Source organism: Heptranchias perlo, chromosome 4, assembly GCF_035084215.1.
Source record: "Heptranchias perlo isolate sHepPer1 chromosome 4, sHepPer1.hap1, whole genome shotgun sequence".
Taxonomy (NCBI): Eukaryota; Metazoa; Chordata; class Chondrichthyes; order Hexanchiformes; family Hexanchidae; genus Heptranchias; species Heptranchias perlo.
This window is the reverse complement of record NC_090328.1, coordinates 111,602,740-111,622,515: the sequence shown is the minus strand read 5'-3', so window position 1 is coordinate 111,622,515 and position 19,776 is coordinate 111,602,740. Positions and strand designations below refer to the sequence as shown.

The 19,776-nt window shown below is 44.8% G+C and overlaps 1 protein-coding gene and 1 long non-coding RNA gene across 5 annotated transcripts in view; one reads left to right on the top strand and one right to left on the bottom strand.

Moving 5' to 3' along the window:
• LOC137321180 (uncharacterized) overlaps nucleotides 1-9,776 on the top strand; it is a 64,750-nt gene extending 54,974 nt beyond the window's left edge. The window contains exon 3 of the long non-coding RNA XR_010962729.1: nucleotides 9,191-9,776. This is a non-coding gene — a long non-coding RNA (uncharacterized lncRNA). The remainder of the gene's footprint in view (nucleotides 1-9,190) is intronic.
• The window catches only part of haus6 (HAUS augmin-like complex, subunit 6), a 114,818-nt gene extending 95,392 nt beyond the window's left edge, over nucleotides 1-19,426 (bottom strand). The window contains exons 1-3 of one of the 4 annotated variants that reach the window (XM_067983456.1): nucleotides 19,348-19,426; nucleotides 13,590-13,799; nucleotides 7,155-7,250 (exon numbers count right to left, since the gene is read on the bottom strand). In XM_067983456.1, coding sequence (XP_067839557.1) covers nucleotides 7,155-7,246 — 92 coding nt within the window. In that variant the 5' untranslated portion in view covers nucleotides 7,247-7,250; nucleotides 13,590-13,799; nucleotides 19,348-19,426. Of the gene's footprint in view, nucleotides 1-7,154; nucleotides 7,251-12,932; nucleotides 13,335-13,589; nucleotides 13,800-19,347 lie in introns of those variants that run through there. The other 3 variants (XM_067983454.1, XM_067983453.1, XM_067983457.1) reach the window with 3 other exon arrangements.
• Between the last annotated feature and the right edge of the window lie 350 nt (nucleotides 19,427-19,776).

Below are 19,776 nucleotides of genomic sequence, written 5' to 3'. Positions count from 1 at the left end.
CCCCAGGACTGGTGCCACTGCCCCACGAATCGAAACCCATTTCTCCCACACCAATCTTTGAGCCGCGCATTCATCTCCCTGATCCTACTGACCCTATGCCAATTTGCTCGTGGCTCAGGTAATAATCCAGAGACTATTACCTTTGTGGTTCTGCTTTTTAAATTTAGTCCCTAGCTGCTCAAAATCTCAGCAGAACCTTTTTCTTAGTCCTACCTATGTCGTTGGTACCTACGTGGACCACGACACTGGATCCTCCCCCTCCCACTCCAAGTTCTTCTCCAGCCCGGAGATGCCCTTAACCCTGGCACTGGGTAGGCAACATAGCGTTTGGGACTCATACGAGCCTCCTCCCTCCCTATCAGCATATCCTTCTATTCCTTTCTCCCTCATGTGTTTATCTAACTGCCCCTTAAATGCATCTATGCTAGTTGCCTCAACTATTCCTTGTGGTAGCAAGTTCCATATTCTGAGCACTCTCTTCGTAAACAGGTTTTTCCTGAATTCCCTATTGGATTTATTCGTGTCTATCTTATATTTATGACCCCTAATTCTGGTCTCCCCTGCAAGTGGAAACATTTTTTCTACCTCTACCCTGTCAAATCCACTCAATCTTAAAGACCTCTATCAGGTCACCCCTCAGTATTCTTTTACTAGAGAGAGAAAAAAAAATGTCCTAGCCTGCTCAATCTATCCTGGTAGTAATATGCTCTCAGTTCTGGTATCATTCTAGTAAATCTTTTTTGCACCTTCTCTTGCCTCGATATCCTTTTTATAATAGAGACCAGAAGTGCGCACAGTACTCCAAGTGTGGTCTAACCAAGGTTCTATACAAGTTTAACATAACTTCTCTGCTTTTCAATTCTATCCCTCTAGAAATGAACCCTAGTGCTTGGTTTGACTTTTTTTTTTAAAAATGGCCTTATTAACCCACTTCGCTACTTTTAGCGATTTGTGTACCTGTACCTCCAGAGCCCTCTGCTCCTCTACCCCATTTAGACTATTATCCAAGCAGTATGTGGCCCCCTTATTCTTCTTACCAAAATGTAATACCTCACACTTATCTATATTGTAATTCATTTGCCAATTACACATCCGTTCTGAGAGTTTCTTGCATTTTGTCATAGTCCTTCTCTGTATTAACTATACCCACCAATTTGGTGTCATCTGCAAATTTTGAAATTATACTTCCGATTCCAAATCGTTTATGTAAGTGGTGAACAGTGGTCCCAACACTGATCCTTGTAGGGCACCATCAGTGTTTTGCCAGTCTGAGTAACTACCTTTAACCCCAACTCTCTTTTTCTGTTTTGTAGCCAGCTTGACATCCAATCTGCTACTTGTCAGAGCATGTGGTGTCAGGGGACCTTAGTCATGAGTCTACTATGGCCTTTTCAAAATCTAAATATATTACATCAGCTTCATTACCCTTGACTAACCTTTCTGTTACTTCTTCAAAAGAATTCAATAAGACTGGTCATGCATGACCTTCCCTTTTGAAATCTGTGCTGATTATTCTTGATTATATTTGTCTTCACAAAAGAAAGAAGATGCTGCCAGAGTCTCAGTAAAGGAAGATATAGTTGAGATACTGGATGGGCTAAAAATTGGTAAAAGAGGTACCAGAAAGGCTGGCTACACTTAAAGTAGATAAGTCATCCGGTCTGGATATGATGCATCCTAAGTTGCTGAGGGACGTAAGGATGGAAATTGCAGAGGTATTGGCTGAAATCTTCCAAACATCCATTTGGGGGTTGTGCCAGAGGACTGGAGAACTGCAAATGTTACATCCTTGTTCAAAAAAAGGTGCAAGGATAAACCCAGCAACTATAGGCCAGTAAGTTTAACCTCAGTGGTGGGGAAACTTTTAGAAACGATAATCCGGAACAGAATTAATAGTCACTTGGACGAGTGTGGATTGATTAGGGAAAGCCAGCACACATTTGTTAAAAGCAAATAGTGTTTAACTAACTTGACAAAAGTTTTTTGATGAGGTAACAGAGAGGGTAGATGAGGGCAATGCAATAGCAACATGGATACAGAATTGGCTAAGTAACAGGGAACAGAGAGTAGTGGTGAACAGTTGCTTTTTGGACTGGAGGGAGGTGTACAGTGGTGTTCCCTAGGGGTCAGTATTAGGACCACTGCTTTTCTTGATATATTAATAACTTGGACTTGTACAGACACAATTTCAAAATTTGCAGATGACACAAAACTTGGAAGTGCAGTGAACAGCGAGGAGGATAGTGATAGACTTTCAGAGGATATAGACAGGCTGGTGGGCATGGGCGGACACGTGGCAGATGAAATTTAATGCAAAAAGATGCAAAGTGATCATTTCGGTAGGAAAAATGAGAAGAGGCAATATAAACTGAAGGGCACAATTCTAAAAAAGGGGTAAAGGACCAGAGAGATCTGGGAGGATATGTACACAAATTGTTGAAGGTGGCAGGGCAAGTCAAGAAAGCGGTTAAAAAAAGCATACGGGATCCTGGGCTTTATAAATACAGGTATAGAGTTCATAAGTAAGGAAGTCATGATAAACTTTTATAAAACACTGGTTTGGCCACAACTAGAGTATTGTGTCCAGTTCTGGGCAACACACTTTAGGAAAGATGTGAAGGCCTTCGAGAGGGTGCAGAAGGGATGTACTAGAATGATTCCAGGGATGAGGGACTTCAGTTACGTGGATAAACTGGCGAAGCTGGGTTGTTTTCCTGGAACAGAGAAGGTTGCAAGGAGATTTGATTGAGATATTCAAAATCATGAACAGAGTAGATGGAGAGAAACTGTTCCCTTTGGCAGAAGGGTCAAGAACCAGAGGTGAGAGTAGATTTAAGGTGATTGGCAAAAGAACCAAAAGGTGACATGAGGAGAAACTTTTTTTAAAAACACAGCCAGTGGTTAGGAATACGCTGCGCAAGGGGGTGGTGGAGGCAGATTCAATCATGGCCTTCAAAAGGGAACCGGATAAGTACTTGAAAGGAAAAAAATTGCAGGGCCACAGGGATAGGGTAGGGGAGTGGGACTAGCTGGATTGTTCTTCCATAGAGCCAGCGCAGACTCGATGGGCCGAATGGCTTTCTGTGCCGTAACCTATGATTTTTCGGTTTCTAGATTTAAAAAAAATATGCACGGATGCAATCCATCCAGACCAGGGGTCTTATCCTCCAAGTTTGGTTAGTTTCTCAGTTATCTCCCCCCTTTCTAGCTTAAATTTCTTTTTCTTTTTTGATCTCTTCTTCTAATGTCATGTCCACCATGTTTGTCTCAGTATTTACCAGGGAGACCAAGAAATTATTTAACATTTCTGCCATTACCTGTGAGTTTATCGTGTGTATCCCTATCCTGATTTTTCTTTTGTTATTGATCTGTCTGTGGAATACTTAACTATTTCTTTTTATATTCCTTGATAATTTAAATTTCATGGTTGCTCTCTGCCTTCCTAATTTTTTTTTAAAAACTTCTTTCCTAACCTTTTGTCATCCTTTCCTTTGTTATTTATGTACTTAGTGTATGCCTTTTACTTCGGTTTCAATTTTGCCCTTATTTCTTTATTTTTTTTAATTATTCGTTCATGGGATGTGGGCGTCGCTGGCGAGGCCGGCATTTATTGCCCATCCCTAATTGCCCTCGAGAAGGTGGTGGTGAGCCGCCGCCTTGAACCGCTGCAGTCCATGTGGTGACGGTTCTCCCACAGTGCTGTTAGGAAGGGACTTTCAGGATTTTGACCCAGCGACGATGAAGGAACGGCGATATATTTCCAAGTCGGGACGGTGTGTGACTTGGAGGGGAACGTGCAGGTGGTGTTGTTCCCATGTGCCTGCTGCTCTTGTCCTTCCAGGCGGTAGAGGTCGCGGGTTGGGAGGTGCTGTCGAAGAAGCCTTGGCGAGTTGCTGCAGTGCATCCTGTGGATGGTACACACTACAGCCACAGTGCGCCGGTGGTGAAGGGAGTGAATGTTCAGGGTGGTGGATGGGGTGCCAATCAAGCGGGCTGCTTTATCTTGGATGGTGCTGAGCTTCTTGAGTGTTGTTGGAGCTGCACTCATCCAAGCAAGTGGAGAGTATTCCATCACACTCCTGACTTGTGCCTTGTACATGGTGGAAAGGCTTTGGGGAGTCAGGTGGTGAGTCACTCACTGCAGAATACCCAGCCTCTGACCTGCTCTCGTAGCCACAGTATTTATATGGCTAGTCCAGTTAAGTTTCTGGTCAATGACAACCCCCAGGATGTTGATGGTGGGGGATTCGGCGATGGTAATGCCGTTGAATGTCAAGGGGAGGTGGTTAGACTCTCTCTTGTCGGAGATGGTCATTGCCTGGCACTTATCTGGCACGAATGTTACTTGCCACTTATCAGCCCAAGCCTGGATGTTGTCCAGGTCTTGCTGCATGCGGGCTCGGACTGCTTCATTATTTGAGGGGTTGCAAATGGAACTGAACACTCTGCAATCATCAGCGAACATCCCCATTTCTGAACTTATGATGGAGGGAAGGTCATTGATGAAGCAGCTGAACATGGTTGGGCCAAGGACACTGCCTTGAGGAACTCCTGCAGCAATGTCCTGGGGCTGAGATGATTGGCCTCCAACAACCACTACCATCTTCTTTTGTGCTAGGTATGACTCCAGCCACTGGAGAGTTTTCCCCCCGATTCCCATTGACTTGAATTTGGCTGGGGCTCCTTGGTGCCACACTCTGTCAAATGCTGCCTTGATGTCAAGGGCAGTCACTCTCACCTCACCTCTGGAATTCAGCTCTTTTGTCCATGTTTGGACCAAGGCTGTAATGAGGTCTGGAGCAGAGCGGTCTTGGCGGAACCCAAACTGAGCATCGGTGAGCAGGTTATTGGTGAGTAAGTGCGGCTTGATAGCACTGTCGACGACACCTTCCAACACTTTGCTGATGATTGAGAGTAGACTGATGGGGTGGTAATTGGCCAGATTGGATTTATCCTGCTTTTTGTGGACAGGACATACCTGGGCAATTTTCCACATTGTCGGGTAGATGCCAGTGTTGTAGCTGTACTGGAACAGCTTGGCTAGAGGCGCAGCTAGTTCAGGAGCACAAGTCTTCAGCACGACAGCTGGGATGTTGTCGGGGCCCATAGCCTTTGCTGTATCCAGTGCACTCAGCAGTTTCTTGATATCACGTGGAGTGAATCGAATTGGCTGAAGACTGGCTTCTGTGATGGTGGGGATATCGGGAGGAGGCCGAGATGGATTGTCCACTCGGCACTTCTGGCTGAAGATGGTTGCAAACGCTTCAGCCTGGTCTTTTGCACTCACGTGCTGGACTCTGCCATCATTGAGGATGGGGATGTTTGCAGAGCCTCCTCCTCCCGTTAGTTGTTTAATTGTCCATCACCATTCACGACTGGACGTGGCAGGACTGCAGAGCTTTGATCTGATCCGTTGGTTGTGGAATCGCTTAGCTCTGTCTATAGCATGTTGCTTCCGCTGTTTAGCATGCATGTAGTCCTGAGTTGTAGCTTTACCAGGTTGGCACCTCATTTTTAGGTATGCCTGGTGCTGCTCCTGGCATGCTCTTCTGCACTCCTCATTGAACCAGGGTTGATCTCCTGGCTTGTTGGTAATGGTAGAGTGAGGAATATGACAGGCCATGAGGTTACAGATTGTGCTGGAATACAATTCTGCTGCTGCTGATGGCCCACAATGCCTCATGGATACCCAGTTTTGAGCTGCTAGATCTGTTCTGAATCTATCCCATTTAGCACGGTGGTAGTGCCACACAACACGTTGGATGGTGTCCTCAGTGCAAAGACAGGACTTCATCTCCACGAGGACTGTGCGGATTTATTCATCCATGGTGTATCATTACTGGTTAGTTTGTTCTTGCTTTGTAATGGGATATATTTCTCCTGGACTCTATTGATTACCATTTTAAATGTTCCCCACTGCTGTTCTATTTCATCATCAGTAAATTTTTCCAATTTATTTCGCCTAGTTCCATTCTCATCCCTTGAAAATCAGCTTTTCTCCAATTTATTACTTTGGTCATTGTCTTACTGAAGCCCTTCTCAATCTTTATCTTAAACCTTATTATGTTGTGATTGCTATTGCCTAGATGTTCCCCCATGCTTACTTCTCTTCTGGTTCATTTCCAATTACTAGATTGAATAGTGTTTCCTCTCATGTTGGGCGTTTTACATATTGAGTAAGAAAGGAGTCCTGTACACATTGTAAAAACTCCATTCCCTGTACCCCTTTAACTACCTCTTCTTACCAATTTATTTGGGGATAGTTAAAATCTCCCACGATTATTATTCTATGTTCTTTACTCATTTCACATATTTGCTTACATATTTCTTCCTCCACTTCCTTTCCACTATTAGGTGGTCTGTAGTATATCCCTATTGGCGTGATTAATCCCTCCTTGTCTTTTATTTCAATCCATATGGATTCTGTTTCTATCCATTTGGTAGTTATATCCCTTGTTTCTACGGCCATTGTTATCGCTAATTAGTACATCCATCACCTATTGAACTAATGGGTAGCAGGTTGTCTCCCCACACTTTCCAATAGATTATTTTATTGACAGTTGAAAAAATGACTTCTCCAATGTAAATTCACTGCTCAGTTTGGAACTGAGCTAGGAAGAACAGAAAGCTCCCCAGACTCTTGCATGATCTCAGCCTGTACAGTAATAGGTGCTACAACTGATTCCAGTGCCCATGACTTGGGAATTTTTTTAAAAAATCATCCAGAGATCCTGCTTCTGAATCTTTACATATGAATGCAGACATCATGAAATGACAGGGATCAGGCTTAACTGCTGTGTCCCCCACAGCTGAATAGCCTGACAAATTATTACTGTCCAGAGTCACATAAATAACCTCTAGTGCAAGCTACTTGACATCATCCATCACCTACTGGACTGCACTTCACAACATGAGTTAATTCCTCAGGAGATGAAATGAGAAAAATAAGTTTCATACTGCTGCAGTGTGAATATCTGTGGTTAGCTTTTGAGTGTTACAAAACAAGTTAAATCAGGTTAGTGATAATTATTTCACCAATGACAATTATATTTATTCTTATTCTAAAATGTAATAAAACAAATCATACAAACTCAGGTGAACAGAAAGTTGAAGTCAGTTGACATCACTAAACAAAATAAAACCACTCAGCTTACCTGAAAAGAGAATTGGCATGAGTTTGGTCCAATTGCAGAAACAAGTAGTGCACAACAATTTGGAATGCTTCCATGTTTGGTTTGTCAAACATATCCCTGTTGAAGACATAGGCAATGATCTTTAATGGTCTGTACTGAAATTTCAGGCATGTGCAACAGATCATATTTTTTGACAGCATTTTCAAAGTGATTCAGTGACAGAACCCAAACATCTCCACCAACCGAGCATCAGATTCCTAACTAGCAAGTTGGAAGCTTCAACCGTTACTAAATTAATTTTCTTCTACTCCTCAATTCTTAATTTGATTATTAAAAACAAGGAAGCAAGGCAATTATATTGCCAGGACCTAACCTGAAACATAGCGCCACCTGAAATATAGTGGCAATAACAGAGACCTAGTTCAAAGTAGAGGAATGGGCACCTAATATTCCTGGTTACAATGTATTCAGGAAAAATAGGGAACGAAAAAAAAGAGGGGGAGGGGGATTGCAATATTGATCAAAGATACAAATTACAGAAAGATGCCAGAACGATAGAGTAAATGATAATGGGGGACTTCAATTATCCTAATTTAAACTGGGAAAACAACAGTGCATAGTGCAAAGAGGGGGAGGACTTCCTGAAACATGGACAGGAGAATTTTCTTAAATCAGTATGTCTCCAGTCGAACAAGGTAGGAAGCAGTGCTGGATCTAGTTCTGGGAAATGAAGTTGGGCAAGTTTCAGTGGGAGAGCATTTGGGAAACAGTGATCACAATATGAGGTTTAGAGTGGTTATGGAAAAGGACAAGGAACAATCAAACTTGAAAATACTCAACTGGAGGAGGGCTAATTTCAGTGAGTTGAAAGGGGATCTGGCCCAGGTGGATTGGAATCAAAGACTGGCAGGTAAAAGAGTAAATGAGTAATGGGAGGCCTTCAAAGAGGAAATAGTTCGGGTACAGAGTAGACATGTTCCCACGAAGGGGAAAGGAAGGGCATCCAAAGCTAGAGCTTCCTGGATGACTAAAAAGTATAACGATTAAAATGAAACAGGAAAAGGAGGCTTATGATAAATGTCAGGTTCATATTTCAGTATAGAACAAAGTTGAATACAAAAAGTGCAGAGGAGAACTGAAAAAGGAAATAAGAGGGACAAAGAGAATGAATGAGAATAGATTAGCAGGAAATATAAAAGGGAACACTGAAGTCTTTTATAAACATACGAATAGTAATAGTAAAAGATTAGTCAAAAGGGTGGAGCCAATTAGGGACCAAAAAGATCTTATGGAAGCAGAGGGCATAGCTGGGGTACTGTGAATATTTTGCATCTTTCTTCAAAAAAAGGGTGCTACCAATGTCACAGTAAAGGAGGAGATAGTAGAGAAATTGGATAGGATAAAAATAAGAGGTACTTAAAAGGTTGGCAACACTCAAAGTACAAAAGGTCTAGATGGGATGCATCCTAGGTTGCTGAGGGAAGTAAGGGTTCAAACAGTGGAGGCTCTGGCCACAATCTTCCAATCCTCCTTAGATACGGACGTGGTGCCAGAGGACCCGAGGGTTGCAAATGTTGCACCCCTGTTCAAAAAAGGGGAGAGGGATAAACCAGGTAACTACAGGCCAGTCAGCCATACGGCGGTAGTGTGGAAACTTTGAGATAATAATAATCCGGGATAAAATTAATTGTCACTTGGAAAAATATATGAGTTAATCAATGACAGCAAGCACAGTTTTGTTAAAGGCAAATTGTGTTTGACTAACTTGATTGAGTTCTTTGAAGTAACGGAAAGGATCAATGAGAGTAGTGCGGTTAATGTGTACACGGACTTTCAAAAAGGCGTTTGATAAAAGTACCACATAACAGACTTATTCAGAAAATAGAAGCACATGGGATTAAAGGGTCGGTGGTAACATGGGTACGTAACTGGCTAAGAGAAAGGACATGCCAGATCATCGACACAGATACCACTATCACACGAGAGGACACCACCCACCAGGTGCATGGTTCATACTCCTGTGACTCGGCCAACGTTGTCTACCTCATACGTTGCAGGAAAGGATGCCCCAGAGCATGGTACATTGGCGAGACCATGCAGACAACGGATGAACAGACACCGCGCAACAATCGCCAGACAGGAGGGTTCCCTCCCAGTCGGGGAACACTTCAGCAGTCAAGGACATTCAGCCACCGACCTTCGGGTAAGCGTACTCCAAGGCGGCCTTCGAGACACACGACAACGCAAAATCGTCGAGCAGAAATTGATAGCCAAGTTCCGCACCCATGAGGACGGCCTCAACCGGGATCTTGGGTTCATGTCACGCTACACGTAACCCCACCAGCGAACAAAAGTTATCTGTTTTTAATATAACGGGTAATTTGCTGTCTTTCTCTTCCTTCCGGATGTTTCTGCCTCTCTCTCTCTCTTTTTCTGGTTGTTTGTATATTCGGTGGCCCTGTAGGTAACACCTCTCTGTCTGCACACTGTGATTGCCTTGGCAACGGGCAGTTGGAAAGACTATCTGTAATCACCAGGTATTGTTCTGTGATTTATAAATGCGAAGGGTTCGAGGATTTCATTTCCACATTCACCCGAGGAAGGAGGAAGCCTCCGAAAGCTTGTGAATTTCAAATAAAATTGTTGGACTATAACTTGGTGTTGTAAAATTGTTTACAATTGTCAACCCTAGTCCATCACCGGCATCTCCACATCAAGAGAAAGGAGGCAGAGAGTAGTGGTGAACAGATGTTTTTCTGACTGGAGAGAAGTATGCATTAGGTCACCCAGGGGTCCATATTACAATCATTGCTTTTCTTGTTTTTTTATATATATTATTGATACATGATACAAAACTTGGCAACATAGTAAATAGTGACAAGGATAGTAGCAGACTTCAGAAGGATATAGACAGAATGGTGAAATGGAAGTGATGCACTTTGGGAGGAATAACACGGAGAGGCAGTATTATTTTGAGGGGGGTGCAAGAGCAGACGGACCCGAGGGTGCATATTCAACAATCTTTGAAGGTGGCAGGGCACGTTGATAAGGCTGTTAAGAAAGCACATGGGACACTTGGCTTTGCAAATAGGATTTGAATACAAAAACAAGTCATGCTAAACCTTTATAAAATCACCGGTTAGGCCTCAGCTGGAGTATTGCGTACAATTCTGGGCATCACACTTTAGGAAGGATGTCAAGGCCTTGGAGAGGGTACAGAGGAGGTTTACCAGGATGATACCAGGGATGAGGGACTTCAGTTATGGGGAGACATTGGAGAAGCTGGATTGTTCTCCTTAGATCAGAGAAGGTTAAGAGGAAACCTAAAGGTATTCAAAATAATGAAGGGTTATGATAGAGCAATTAGGGAGAAAATGTTTCATCTGGCAAGTGGGTCGGTAACCAGAGATCATAGACTTAAAATAATTGGCAAAAGAACTAGAGGGGAAATGAGAATTTATTTCACACAGAGGGTTGTTAAGATCTGAACGCACTACCTGAAAGGGTGGTGGAAGCAGATTCCATAGGAACTTTCAAGACCTTGGAGAGGGTGCAGAGGAGATTTACGAGGATGGTACCATGGATGAGGGACTTCAGTTACATGGAGAGACTAGAGAAGCTGGGATAGTTCTCCTTAGAGCAGAGATGGTTAAGGGGAGATTTGAGAGAAGCGTTCAAAATCATGGAAGATTCTGATAGAGTAAATAAGGAGAAACAGTTTTCACTGGCAGCAGGGTCAGTAACCAGAGGACACAGATTTGAGGTAATTGGCAAAAAAACCAGGTGAGGGGTGAAGAAATTTTTTCACACCATGAGTTATGATCTGGAATGCACTGCCTGAAAGGGTGGTGGAAGCAGATTCAATATTAACTTTCAAAGGGGAATTGGATAAATACTTGGAGAGAAAATTGCAGAGCTATGGGGAAGAGCAGGGGAGAGCTACCAATTGGTAGCTCTTTCAAAGAGCCAGCACAGGTGAGATAGGCCAAGAGGCCTCCTTCTGTGCTGTAAGATTCTATGAGTATATATTTTAGTTCATGCATGCTGCTTAGAATTATAGACAGAAAGTTCTGGACCTGTACCAACCTAGAACAGAATCAGCAGTGAATACCAGAGATGCAAAGAAGACTAAATATCAAGGGGAGGAACTTACTAGATTTAATACAAGTTTTAAAAAATGGTAATGGAAAAAATAAATAGACTGAAGAACAACAAATCCCTAAGATGGTTTCCACTGTAGGGTATTGGAAGATGTAGGTGAGGAAATTGCAGATGCTTTGAATCATGTTCTTCCAAAACACTTGATTCAGGAATTGTCCCCTTGGATTGGAAAATTGCCAATGTCACTCCATTATTTAAGGCAGGTGGGGGAGATCAACCAGGAAATTATAGACCTATTAGTCTAACGTCTGTTATGGGGAAGTTAGTAGAATCTATCGTTAGGGACAGAGTGACTGAGCACATGGACAAATGTGAACTGATCAAAGAGATGGATTTGTAACAGGCAAATCATATCTAACTAACCTAGTTTGGGAATCCAGAAGAAGGGGGCATAATTTTAAATTAAAGCTAGGCCATTTAAGAATTAAAATCAGGAAGCACTTCACACAAAAACAGTAGTGGAAATCTGGAACTCCCCAAAAAGCTGTTGAGGCTAGGATGATTGATCTCAGTCTTGAAAATTTCAGTAAGGCTTTTATTAGAAAAGGATATCAAGGGCTATAGAGCAAAGACAGGTAAATGATGTACAGATCAGCTATGATCTAATTGAATGACAGGACAACTTATGGGGATGAAAGCTTATGTTTCTAAATGCCTTTCTGAAAAAAATTTCAATTAAAAAATTGTCCTGTAGCTAATATTATCTTCTGTGAAGTGAGGGAATACTTGGAACAAAGTAGTCCCCCAGGCTTGCTGCCTTTAGGTTTCCCTGATCTTTCCCGTTACACTTACAATCAGTTTTGTAGTTCTTCTCTATAGCTTTCAATGCATGCTTATGTTTAAAAGTCATGTTCTGAAATTTTGCTTATACTATATGCCAAAACTCTCCACTTTTAATTAAAAAATAAGATTTGCACTGTAGCCCAATGAGCTTTCCTATAGCATTTAAAACCCTTCTCAGGCTCCCCGAAAGCTGAGAGTCACCATTCACAGTCGGAAGAGATCCCAGGTCATTGCTGACTTAAGATGATCGTGACCCTTAGGCCAGGGCAGCAGTAAGGTACAGCAACTGGCAACGGGGTTAGGGGAGGAAGAGAAGAATGAGCCAGGGTTCCTACTCCTGGTCACTCACTGTTCAAGCAACTCCGGCTGGAAGCACTTGAGCGTCAGCATAAGCTGAGGGCAGAATTCAGCCTTCCACAGTCTATCAGCCTTGGGAGCGCTCAACTAACTCATTGCTGCGGTATACACAGTGGGCACCCATGGGGCCGTGCCCCAGTAAGAGCCAACCACCTTCAGGAGAGAACATTGGAGAAAGAAAATAAACAAAATCCTCATCTAGCAGAGTCACTACTGACAATTTAGGGGTTAGCGGTAAAGGTTAGTGATTAGAACCCGCTATTGACACTACACGATTAAGGGTAAAGGTTATAACGTGGTAAAAACACACTATTGACACCGCGCAATTTTGGGGCTGGAGTTAGTTCAGGGGTAACGGTCCAGATTCGGAGTTAGGGGGTAAAGGTTACAAACTTGGGGTTAGGGTTTACGCTTTACGCTGGCCGTGCGTCCGCTTTGAAGCGACGGTTGGCGGTTACGGTTCAACACCCCGGGACCACGGAGTTTAAAATCACTCACGTCCCGAAGACGGTCCGGCTGCTGCTCTTCCACACGCTGTTACTCGCATTTCTCGGTAACTTTTCCTCATCCCCGGGTGCGGTGAAGCCGAGAGCCAGCAGCGCTCGCCACAGCCGCTCCTTCTTCCAGCCCGCCGCCGCCGCCGCCGCCATCACCTCGACTAAACAAAGCCCGCCGTCAGACCCGACCTGTCCCCCGCTTCTCACACCACCAACCGGGGGAGGTTTGAGATTTATTTCCGTGCCACCATTTGACGGTTCAAACCGCCGAGGAGAAAAAAAAAATAACCGCCGCCGGCCCAACCGCCAATCAGCGCCCGGCGCCAAGCCCGCCTTCCGCCGCGCCGACTCACGCGAGTGCGCATACACCCCGACTCGCGCTGGGGGGGGGCGCGCACACACAGAGGCCCGCGCGCCGACTCACGGGAACGCGCACACCCCCCCACTCGCGCTGTGGCGCGCGCGCGCGCACACACCGGCCCGCCGGGGGGGGGGGAGGGGCGCCGCCGCCGCCAGCTGATCGGATTGGCTGAGAGGCAGAAAGGGCGCGATTGCTGCCTCAGGTTGAAGGCGGATTGTGGCCGAGCGTAGAATCTGTGGATTGGTCAAATGTCTCATTAAAATGGCTCTATTGTGGTCCATCATTGGATGTTCTTACAATTCAATTCATTATGTGGAGGAGTAGGGTTTCCAACTCTGCTGGGAGGTATCCACAGGTCCAGGTTAGCCGCGGCCCGTGGCGGCGTTCCCTCCGACTGTCCGCGGCATTCTCCGCGCCCGGGTCGCCCTGGAGAGGGGGCACGCCGTGTCTGCTGTTACGCTTGAGGCTTTCCACGACCGGTGGGCACCGCAGGGACTGGAGTGCATCCTGGACCGATATAATAAAATTATAATTTGACACTTATTTTGGGTTTTTTGATTTACTGCACATGAACACATCCTAACCCCCCCCCCCCCTTATAAAAGGGGGGGCCTAAAACACAAAAAAAAACTCTGCTTGGAGACAGTCCTTGAGGTTTGACCACATGGCATCTGCAATGTTATTGCATTTACCTGATAAAAGTCGGGTCCCCCCTTTAATTGAGTATAAAGGTCGGGTCCCCCGTTTAATTGAGTCTAAAGGTCGCGTCCCCCCTTTAATTGAGTATAAAGGTCACGTCCCCCCTGTAATTGAGTATAAAGGTCAGGTCCCCCCTTTACTTTAGTATAAAGGTTGGATCCCTCTAATTGAGTTTAGAGGTCGGGTCCCTCTAATTGAGTATAAAGGTCGGTTCCCCCCTTTAATTGAGTATAGAGGTGAGGTCGGGTCCCTGTAATTGAGTCCCTGTAATTACCATCACCGAATCCCCCGCCATCAACATCCTGGGGGTCGTCATTGACCAGAAACTTAACTGGACCAGCCACATAAATACTGTGGCTACAAAAGCAGGTCAGAGGCTGGGTATTCTGAGGCGAGTGACTCACCGACTGACTCCCCAAAGCCTTTCCACCATCTACAAGGCACAAGTCAGGAGTATGATGGAATACTCTCCACTTGCCTGGATGAGTGCAGCTCCAACAACACTCAAGTATCTCGACACAATCCAGGACAAAGCAGCCCGCTTGATTGGCACCCCATCCATCACCCTAAACATTCACTCCCTTCTCCACTGGCGCACTGTGGCTGCAGTGTGTACCATCCACAGGATGCGCTACAGCAACTCGCCAAGGCTTCTTCAACAGCACCTCCCAAACCTGCGACCTCTACCACCTAGAAGGTCAAGAGCAGCAGGCACATGGGAACAACACCACCTGCGCTTCCCTCTCCAAGTCACACACCATCCCGATTTGGAAATATATCACCGTTCCTTCATCGTCGCTGGGTCAAAATCCTGGAACTCCCTTCCTAACAGCACTGTGGGAGAACCTTCACCACACGGACTGCAGCGGTTCACCACCATCTTCTCAAAGGCAATCACGGATGTGCAATAAATGCTGGCCTTGCCAGCGATGCCCACATCCCATGAACGAATAAAAAAAGATTGAGTATAGAGGTAGGGTCCCTGAAATTGAGTATAAAGGTCGGGTCCTTGTAATTGTGTATAAAGGAATTGACTTTCAGTTACTAACCCATATATTTTCAAGTGCCAATTAATTTTGTCCTGGGTTATTGTCTCTAAAAGTTTCCACACCACCGACATTAGGCTGACCGGCCAATAGTTGCAGGGTTTATCTCGCCCCCCTTTTATGAACAGGGATGTAACATTTGCACTCCTCCAGTCCTCTGGCACCACTCACGTATCCAAGAAGGATTGGAAGATTATGGCCAGAGCCTCCGGAATTTCCACCCTTACTTCCCTCAGCAATCTAGGATGCATCCCATCCGGACCGGCTGACTTTTATACTTTGAGCACTGCCAACCTTTTAAGTACCATCTCTTTATCTTTTTTTATCCTATCCAATTCTCTACTACCTCCCCCTTTATTGTGACATTGGCAGCATCCCCTTCTTTAGTGAAGACAGATGCAAAGTATTCATTTAGTCCCTCTGCCTCCACAAGAAGATCTCCTTTTTGGTCCCTAATCGGCCTCGCCCTTCATTTGACTACCCTTTTATTATTTATATGTTTATTAAAAACTTTTGGGTTCCCTTTTATGTTACCCACTAATCTAGTGTCGTACACTCTCTTTGCCCCTCTTATTTCCTTTTTCAGTTCTCCCCTGTACTTTATGTATTCAGCTTGGTTCCTGCCAAGCGCGCCTGCTGGGGGCTAATCTTGCCAACCTCCTTCCCGTCCGACTCACTCTTCCCCACCTCTGACCCTGTGGACTCTGCCAAGGGATCAACTATCCGTCTCTTCATCTCCCTCCCGAATGCCCATTCACTTATGAATAAGGCCCATGCCATCCATGACCTTATTATGGATGATTGCATCAACATCATGGCCTTGAGGCAATTTGGCTCATGGGTTATGACACCTTCCCCCTTATGGAAGCCTCCCCACTTGGCTATACCTTCTACTACCAGCCCTGCCCTGACCACTGTGGTGGCGGTGTGGCCCTTATGACCATACCACACCTGGGCCTGTCCCCCTACTCCTCTGGCACCTTCTCCTTTGAGCATCTCACCTTATTCCACCCCTCTCATCTTGTTCTCTACTGCCCACCTAAGTAACATGTCAGGTTTCTCACCGAGACATCTTCACTACTTTCCTCCCTCAGCCTCTGCACTGAGCGACTTCTCATCCTCAGTGATTTCAACCTCCATCTCAACTCATCATGTTCTCTCTCCTCTGAGTTCACTGCACTCCTGTCCTCCCTTAACCTTTCCCTGCATATAAACTCGCCTACTCATATTCACAGCCACCCCCTCAACTTGCCATCTTATGTGGCATCTACTCCCCTAGTCTCAATCACAGATAAGGTCATCTCTGATCACTTCCTTTTATTTGTCTCCACTCACATCCCCCTCCCTACCCAACTTCCTTCTATGTCTAACCCTGGAAAAACCTCTCCCCGAAGTCACTTACACCACTTGGCACTTTCCCAACTGCCCAGCCTTTGGCCCTCCATTCGCCATGATATTACTGCAGCTACTGATCTGCTAAATCACACCCTCCCCAGTAAAACCTTCTCTCTCACCAGGGTCATTTCCCCTAGTGGAGCCCCCATCTCCACTCCCTTAAGTCTAAGGGACGCAGACTTCATTGTTTGTGACGAACAATTGGTTTAACCATTCATCGCCAGATCTGGCTGGACCACACAAAGCACTATCAGGTCCTGCTCTCCTCTGCCAAAACTGCTCACTACTCCAGGATCATCCTGAAATGCAAAGATAACTCCCGGTTTCTCCACCGCTACCAACCTTCACCTTAAACCCCTCTCCTCTGCCGCTCCACCCTCACCTCCAACAACAAGTGCGAGGGGCTCTTGAACTTCTTTGTCACTAAGATTGATACCATCCGTTCTGCTGCCTCTGCCGCTTCCCTCCCTTCCCCAGCCCACCAAGCCAAGGCTCCCCCATACCTTAGCCCTGAACTCGCATCTTCCTCTAGTTTCTCCCCTATCTCCCCTTGCCCTCTCCCAGCTCATCTTGTGTATGAGACCCACCTCCTGTTCCCTCGACCCTATTCCCACCAAACTGCTGACCATCCAACTTCCCTTCCTGTCCCCTATGTTAGCTGATATTGTTAACGGTTCCCTCTTGTCTGGTACTGTCCTCCTCCCTTTTAAATCAGCCATCATTAACCCTCTCCTCAAAAAACCCTCCTTGGACCCTTCTGTTCTTGCAAACTACTGCCCCATTTCCAATCTCCCTTTCCTCTCCAAAATCCTTGAACGTGTTGTCACCTCCCAAATCCGTGTTCATCTTTCCCGCAACTCCATGTTTGAACTTCTCCAATCAGGTTCCCCCCGCCACAGCACTGAAACATCCCTTATCAACGTCACAAATTACATCTTCTGTGACTGTGACCGTGGTAAACTATCCCGCCTCATCCTTCTCGACCTTTCTGCAGCCTTCGACACGGTTGACCACACATCCGCCTCCAACGCCTCTCCTCCATTGTCCAGTTGGGTGGGACTGTGCTCGCCTGCTTCCATTCCTATCTGTCTAGTCGTAGCCAGAGAATCTCCTGCACTGGCTTCTCTTCCTGTTTCATTACTTCTGGAGTTCCCCAAGGATCTATCCTTGGCCCCTTCCTATTCCTCATCTATATGCTACTCCTCAGCGACATCATCCGAAAACAAAATGTCAGATTCAACATGTACGCCGACGACACCCAGCTCTACCTCACCAACACCTCTCTTGACCCCTCCACTGCCTCTGATTTGTCACACTGCTTGTCTGACATCCAGCACTGGATGAGCAAAAATTTCCTCCAATTAAATATTGGGAAGACCAAAGCCATTGTCTTCAGTCCCTGCCACAAACTCCGTTCCCTAGCCACCGACTCCATCTCCCTCCCTGGTCACTGTCTCAGGCTGAACCAGACCGTTCGCAACCTCGGTGTCCTATTTGACCCTAAGCTGAACTCCCGACCCCATACAGCTTTTCAAACAGGTGGCCAACTATGCTGCAGCAACTGCTATTTTTCTGCCACTGTCAGCACACCCTCCTGTGCTTACCCTATGTCCCACGCCCACTACATTTAAAATATACACATGTGCATGGGCACGCACGATGTGTGCACATGCAAATAATTACATTTTAAAAGTATAAACAATAGTTTCAATTTACTGTGCTGATAGAGAAAAAGTCGACCAGGTGAAAAGGTATCAAAGGATGTGAAAAAAACTCTTGTATCAAATAGGGAGAATTTCTGTATTTTATGTTTTCTTGTTTTAAGATAACTGGAGTTAAAATGGAATTTGCTTATGCAACTTCAAAATGGAGACTGATGTCAGACTGTCAACCAGAAATCAGGCCAAATTGTTTAATCTGGTAATTATAAAAGAAAGACTTGCATTTATGTAGCACCTTTATCGTAGTAAAACGTCCCAAGGTGCTTCACAAGACTGTTATCAAACAAAATTTGACACCAATTCTATCATTGTTTGTCAGTATTGTACTACCAATATCATATTGCTTCTCTGTGTTACCTTGGAAATAAATTACATAGCATTTACAGCACAGAAACAGGCCATTCAGCCCAACTGGTCTATGCTGGTGTTTATGCTCCACACAAGCCTCCTCCCACTCTAATTCATCTAACCCTATCAGCATATCCTATTCCTTTCTCCCTCATGTGCTTATCTAGCTTCCCCTTAAATGCATCTATGCTATTCGCCTCAACCACTCCATATGATAGCAAGTTCCACATTCTTACCACTCCGAGTAAAGAAGTTTCCCCTGAATTCCTTATTGGATTTATTAGCGATTAACTTATATTTATGACCCCTGGTTTTGGACTCTCCCACAAGTGGAAACATCTTCTCTACGTCTACCCTTTCAAACCCCTTCATAATTTTAAAGATCTTTATTAGGTCAGCCTTCAGCCTTCTCTTTTCTAAAGGAAAGAGTCCCAGCCTACTCAACCTTTCCTGATATTTATAACCTCTCAGTTCTGGTATCATCCTTGTAAATATTTTTTGCCCTTCTCCAGTGCCTCGACATCCTTTTTGTAATTTGGAGACGAGAACTGTGCACTGTACTAGAAGTGTGGTCTAACCAAGGTTCTATATAAGTTTAACATAACTTCCCTGCTTGTCAATTCTATTCCTCTAGAAATGAACGCCAGTGCTTAGTTTGCATTTTTTTAATGGCCTTGTTAATCTGTGTCGCTATTTTTAATGTTTTGTGAATCTGTACCCACAGAACCCTTTACTCCTCTATCCCTTTTGGATTCTTATTAACCAAGCAGTGTGTGACCTCCTTATTCCTCCTACCAAAATGCATCACCTCATACTTATCGATATTAAAATTCATTTTCCATTTACCTGCCCATTCTACAAGTTGTTAACATCTTCTTGTATTTTGTCCCCCAATTTGGTGTAATCTGCAAATTTTGAAATTGTACTTCTGCTTCCAGAGTCCATATCGTTTATGTAAATGGTGAACAACAGTGGTCCCAACACCGATCCTTGTGGAACACCACTTCCCACCTTCCGCCAGTCTGAGTAACTACATTTAATCCCCACTCTCTGTTTTCTGTTTTGTCGCCAGCTTGCTATCCATTCTGCTACTTCCCCTGACTCCACATGCTCTGACCTTAGCCATGAGTCGACTATGTGGTACCTTATCGAAGGCCTTTTGAAAATCCAAGGGTATCACATCTAGTACATTACCCTTATCTACTCTTTCTGTCACTTCTTCAAAAAATTCAATAAGGTTGGTCAAGCATGACCTTCTCTTTTGAAATCCGTGCT